Source organism: Mustela nigripes, chromosome 9 (assembly GCF_022355385.1).
Source record: "Mustela nigripes isolate SB6536 chromosome 9, MUSNIG.SB6536, whole genome shotgun sequence".
In the NCBI taxonomy this organism is placed as follows: Eukaryota; Metazoa; Chordata; class Mammalia; order Carnivora; family Mustelidae; genus Mustela; species Mustela nigripes.
The window spans coordinates 49,382,071-49,388,070 of record NC_081565.1 but is presented as its reverse complement, the minus strand read 5'-3'; the positions used below and the strand labels follow the sequence as shown (position 1 = coordinate 49,388,070).

The following is a 6,000-nucleotide window of genomic DNA, read 5'->3' as shown; positions in this document are numbered from 1 at the left end:
CAGGGCTCATTGACCGTGCCCTCGTACGCAGCAAACCCAGACTCTGAGGAAGCCTCGCTGAGCTGAGGCCCTTCTGAAAGCGAGCTGTGTGGTGCTGGCCGGGTGGGGGGGGGGGGGGAGATATGTGGCCACGAGATGGCAGCATTCTCCCAAACGACCGCACACGTACAGCTTGCAGCTGTAAACCCAGTTTAAAGAGGAAAAGCGACACCACAGTGCTGGGTTCCCTTTGCATTTTACCCTTCGGGTGGCCCCTGCTCAGGTTCATTGAAAGAGAAGTTTCTCACAGATCCCTGGGCCCTGAGCGCCGAGCGCGGACGCTCTCGCGAGATCGCCGCCGGAAGTGGGTGGCCGCCGGGACGCCGCGGCTCGATTCTCCGGAAGGTGAGCTCTGCTCCGAAGCTCTGCAGCCGCCTCGCCCAGGGCGCTCGCCTCCGAGGGAGAGTTCGCCCCGCCGCGGCCTTTCCAGCCCAGATCTCTCGCTCTCGGCTGACCCGACCGCACAGCGCCGCGGCCCGGCCTGCGGAGAGCCCGCCAGCCCCGACCCCGCCCTCCCTCCGCGCTGCAGTTAGGCCGCGCCCTGAGGCCCAGTCCGCGGCGGCTCCGGCGGGTGATGCCAAATACAGCCATGAAGAAGAAGGTGCTGTTGATGGGGAAGAGCGGGTCGGGCAAGACCAGCATGCGGTCGATTATTTTTGCAAATTATATCGCCCGCGACACCCGGCGCCTGGGTGCCACCATTGATGTGGAGCACTCCCACGTCCGATTCCTGGGCAACCTAGTGCTCAACCTGTGGGACTGTGGCGGTCAGGACACCTTCATGGAGAATTACTTCACCAGCCAGCGAGACAACATCTTCCGTAACGTCGAAGTTTTGATTTACGTGTTTGACGTGGAGAGCCGCGAACTGGAAAAGGACATGCATTACTACCAGTCGTGTCTGGAGGCCATCCTCCAGAACTCTCCGGATGCCAAAATCTTCTGCCTGGTGCACAAAATGGATCTGGTTCAGGAGGATCAGCGTGACCTGATTTTTAAAGAGCGAGAGGAAGACCTGAGGCGTTTGTCTCGCCCTCTGGAATGCGCTTGTTTTCGAACCTCCATCTGGGACGAAACGCTCTACAAAGCCTGGTCCAGTATTGTCTATCAGCTGATTCCCAATGTGCAGCAGCTGGAGATGAACCTAAGGAATTTTGCCCAAATTATCGAGGCCGACGAAGTCCTGCTGTTCGAGAGAGCCACGTTCTTGGTCATTTCCCATTACCAGTGCAAAGAGCAGCGCGACGTCCACCGGTTCGAGAAGATCAGCAACATCATTAAACAGTTCAAGCTGAGCTGCAGTAAATTAGCCGCCTCTTTCCAGAGCATGGAGGTTCGGAATTCTAACTTCGCTGCTTTCATCGACATCTTCACGTCAAACACGTACGTGATGGTGGTTATGTCGGATCCGTCGATCCCTTCTGCAGCTACTCTGATCAACATTCGCAATGCCAGGAAACACTTTGAGAAGCTGGAGAGAGTGGATGGTCCCAAGCACAGCCTTCTGATGCGTTGAATATTGCCAAATGCCCTTTCTGAAAATGCTGAATTGCCTTCCCCCCCTCCTCCCCGCATCTTTTTTTTTTTTTTAATATTCATAATGTCCTGTGCTTAAAAGTGGGCTTTGAAATGTGTGCTGCTTAACTACTTTCATCTCTTCCCTACTCCTTCGTCTTTGAACCCTGAACGCTATTTACTCCGCTATCCAGTAGAGCTTCGAGATGGCCTTTCTGAAAAGTTGGTATGGTGCAACACTAAAGTAGGTGGTGTGTGTGTGTGTATGTGTGCGCGCGTGTATGTGTGTGTTCTGATTACCTGGTTATAATAGATATACACATTAAAGCCTTTACAGTATCTTCCTGTATTCCTTACCAGACTGCAAAGATGGAATGTTACTATTTTATCAGCAAGGTATTAAAATGCATTTATAAATCCTTCTTGGCTTCAATCATGAATAAACATTTGCTGTTAGCAATTTAAAATATGGTCTTATTTGAAATAATTAGAAGGTGGTTAGTATGTAAACCCAGGGTCTGATAGCCCAAAAGTAATGCTTAACTGGTAAATTTTAATTTAGTCCCTAAATTAAAGTTGGTAATGTGATAATGTGAATATGTGATAATGTGAAAGAATTTTACCTTTCCAAGTACTTTTACATTATGGAAAATGTCCTTAAATTTATCTAGTTCCTATCACCTTAGTGATAGTGAATAGGGGCTGTAAGTAGAGCAGCTAAGGGTAGGGTCTCTGAGGGTAGACCACCCGAGTTCATATTCTCCATTCACTTGCTTGCTCTTTGTGAACTGGGCAGGGTACTTAATTTCATTTCTGCTGTCCTCATTTACAAAATGTGGGTAAGAGTAGCACTACTTATGAGATTGTTACACACACACACAAATTAAAACATAGAAAGCATTTAGAATGGTGCCTGACATACTCAGTACTATGTGTCAGCTATCAATAGGACCACCAGAGCCATTCTCCTCCCTGCCCACTTAAATAAATGCCTACCCCCAAATCACTGAAGCCTAGCTAAATGTTTGAGCCCTTACTAAATGCCAGGTACTCTTAAATACTTAATGTGTATTATTTTATTTAATCCACAACCTGAGGTAGATTACTTTTATTTATTTATTTATTCATTTATTTATTTTAAAGATTTTATTTATTTGACGGAGATCACAAGTAGGCAGAGAGGCAGGCAGAGAGAGAAGGGAAGAAGCAGGCTCCCTGCCAAGCAGAGAGCCCTATGCGGGGCTCCATCCCAGAACCCCGAGATCATGGCCTGAGCTGAAGGCAGAGGCTTTAACCCACTGAGCCACCCAGGTGCCCCAGATTACTTTTATTTCTTAATAGGTGAGAAAACTGATAGATCTTATTCAGGTTATGCAGCTGAACCTAGACAATAAGATTACAGACCTACCCCTTTCCTGACCATTACTCCTCACTACTTCCCCCACTGACAGAAAAGTTCATCCTAAAATCTTAGCTTTTCAGGTATACACTACACCTTATAATTCCCCGAATTTTACAGATTAAGGAAATTGCAGCCCAGAAAGTTAAGTGATTTCTCAAAGAACAATGTTTTGTTCACTTTGGGCAAATTCACTTCCCCATCTTTATCTATCTGGAAATTGGTTAATACTGAATCAGTGTTAGATTGCCATTTCTAGGGAAGGATACTAAGGTTCCTAATTTGGATTAGCAATGTAGTAAGGAGAAATCAGAAAACACTTAAAGTGTCCTATTCCAACTGCCTTATGCTTTTAAATGAAATTTAAGTATTTTAGAGCCAAGAGATCCCTGTGATCCACTCTTCTCACCATTTTACAAGGGCACATTTCCTTTGAATAAAGACATTAAGTGGAAGTTAACAGAGTTTAGCTTTTCCCAGGCCTTCAGAGCAGAGGTTGTGGATGACAATAATGTCCCTACCCATGAAGAGCAAGAAGCTATTGAGATCTAAGTTACTAAACTCTTCTATGGAGGGCCTTTGGCAGTAAGTTAAGACTCCAGATGTTAAAAACTTAAGCGTTCCTTTTTAAAAGCATTTTAAAATAGCACATTTAGTATATCTAATTAAAATGGCAGTAACAAAATAATTTTACCTCAATCACTTAACCTCTCAAATTTCTTTCGTTGATTAAGTTACTGGTGGAGCTTTGTATGTGATCATTCTAGGATTGTAGGGCATGGTTTTTTCTGATATTATATAGGAAATTCCAGAGCCAGGTTGTGTAATATTGAATGTTTATTCAAGACTATAGTAAAAAACATATTTACAAATAGTCCCATAGAGGACTCAACAAATATTTTATTTTTTTTTTTAATTTTATTTATCAGAGAGAGAGAGGGAGAGAGCGAGCACAGGCAGACAGAATGGCAGGCAGAGGGAGAAGCAGGCTCCCTGCTGAGCAAGGAGCCGGATGTGGGACTCGATCCCAGGACGCTGGGATCATGACCTGAGCCGAAGGCAGCCGCTTAACCAACTGAGCCACCCAGGCATCCCCTCAACAAATATTTTAAATAAAGCATGTGGACTTGCACAGTGCCCAAGGAGAAAGCAACTATGTATCTACAAGATAATGTGAAAGAGAATTTTACCTTTGCAAGTACTTTTACATTATGGAAAATGTCCTTAAATATTTATTTTGTTTTAGAATTCTAAGACTAGGGAGGTGAAAAATAAGGTTTCCTGTATAAAGTTCTCAAGAATTCCTGTTTTTTCCCTTAGATAAAACTGACTTCATAGATCATGGTAAAAAATGGTTTCAAAATACTTGTTTTTTGTTTTTTGTTTTCAGTTAATTTCCCCCAAAATGTTTTTGTTTTTTAGCCTCAAATACTCCTGTTCCACTTGGTAACATTTTTCATGTTAAGCATCACACTTGTCCTCTTTAAACATTTAAAACAATTAGGACATTCTGTCATTCATTACTCAAGTTTCCACTTGACACAGAAGTCAATTGAGAGGGGCACCTGGGTGGCTCAGTGGGTTAAGCTGGTTAAGCTCTGTCTTCAGCTCAGGTCATGATCCCAGGGTCCTGGGATCGAGCCCTGCATTGGTCTCTCCACTCTCTGCCTCCCTGTCTGCCTACTTGTGATCTCTGTGTCAAATAAATAAATAAAACCTTTTTTTAAAAAAGTCAATTTACACACCTTTACCTTACAAAGAGTGAATAAAGAGGTACATTCTGTGTAATCTGCAATGAATGTAATAAGAAAAAGTACATTTACAGCAATTAAGTAGCCCTCTACTATCATTTTAATCCCATAACATAGGAGGGAAAAAAAAATTCCAATACTTAGGTATTTGCTAAAGATCCATGGCCCTTGAGAATAAGTCTATGTGGACACATACCTCCTGTATCTACAAAGATAGGTATGTCCATATGTGTATCATCAGTATGACTGGAAAGATCACATACATACAACCATAAAATATGATAAAAGCACTAAGTGGAAAACACTAAATGAATAAAAGATAAACTACAGATTTTAGAGAAGGGCTAAATCCATGCATATGGAAGGGATAGATTAGGACTGCAACATGGAAGTGACATTTGGTCTGAGCCCTAAAGGACAGCTATAATTGTGAATTAAAATTTCTAAAGAACCACACTCAAAAGTAGTTCAGTAAAAAAATGGGAAACAATAGTGGAAGGGAAATGAGGAATCTACATAGGGGAGATTATATGCCTTTAAATTTTAACTCTATTCTGGAATTAACAAGTAATGAAATTTTAAACTAAGTGATCCTAAGTAGGTCCTAAAGCCAAAAAGGTAGCTATGCAGGCAATACTGGAGAGGGAAGAACCTGAAGGTAGTTAGGTCATAATCATAACAGTTTAGGAGGAAATGATAAATCGGGAGTTATTTTTGTTAATACTCCTGGCATATAAAGGACAGGAAAGAATGCCAAAACTCCCAGCCTAGTCCAGGTATGACTTAACAGTATGATTTTTATAAATCCATACTGTTCAGAGACATTTTGATCTTTTGATTCTCAGTAATTAAAGGCCTCCCACCCTTACTGGTGAACTTGAACTATCTTATCAACTAACCTCTAAAGCAGTACCTATGTAATAATACACTTGCTTCTTTAAGGTACCCCAAGGCTAAATGTGACTTCTGTATTCCCCAGTAGTGCTTCTCAATCTTATTACTGAACTTAAGAATTACTAGGCAAGCATATTTATTTATTTTTTTTTTAAATATTTTATTTATTTATTTGACAGACAGAGATCACAAGTAGGCCAAGAGGCAGGCAGAGAGAAAGGAGCAAGCAGGCTCCCTGCTGAGCAGAGAGCCCGATATGGGGCTCGATCCCAGGACCCTGGGATCATGACCTGAGCCGAGAGCAGAGGCTTTAACCCACTGAGCCACCCAGGCGCCCCTAGGCAAGCATATTTAAATCACAGATTCTTAATCCCCATTTTAGACGTATAGAATCTACAGCTT

The 6,000-nt window shown here is 42.8% G+C and overlaps 1 protein-coding gene across 1 annotated transcript; it reads left to right on the top strand.

The window, feature by feature from the left end:
* Positions 1–208: 208 nt before the first annotated feature.
* Positions 209–1,973, top strand: RRAGA (Ras related GTP binding A). Its single transcript, XM_059411589.1, has one exon. It carries the CDS (start codon positions 614–616, stop codon positions 1,553–1,555), a length of 942 nt encoding a protein of 313 aa, XP_059267572.1. The 5' UTR covers positions 209–613; the 3' UTR covers positions 1,556–1,973.
* Positions 1,974–6,000: the final 4,027 nt, after the last annotated feature.

What these genes read in the sequence shown, in the direction of transcription:
- RRAGA (XM_059411589.1), top strand. Translation starts at nt 614, where the DNA reads ATGCCAAATACAGCCATGAAGAAGAAGGTGCTGTTGATGGGGAAGAGC.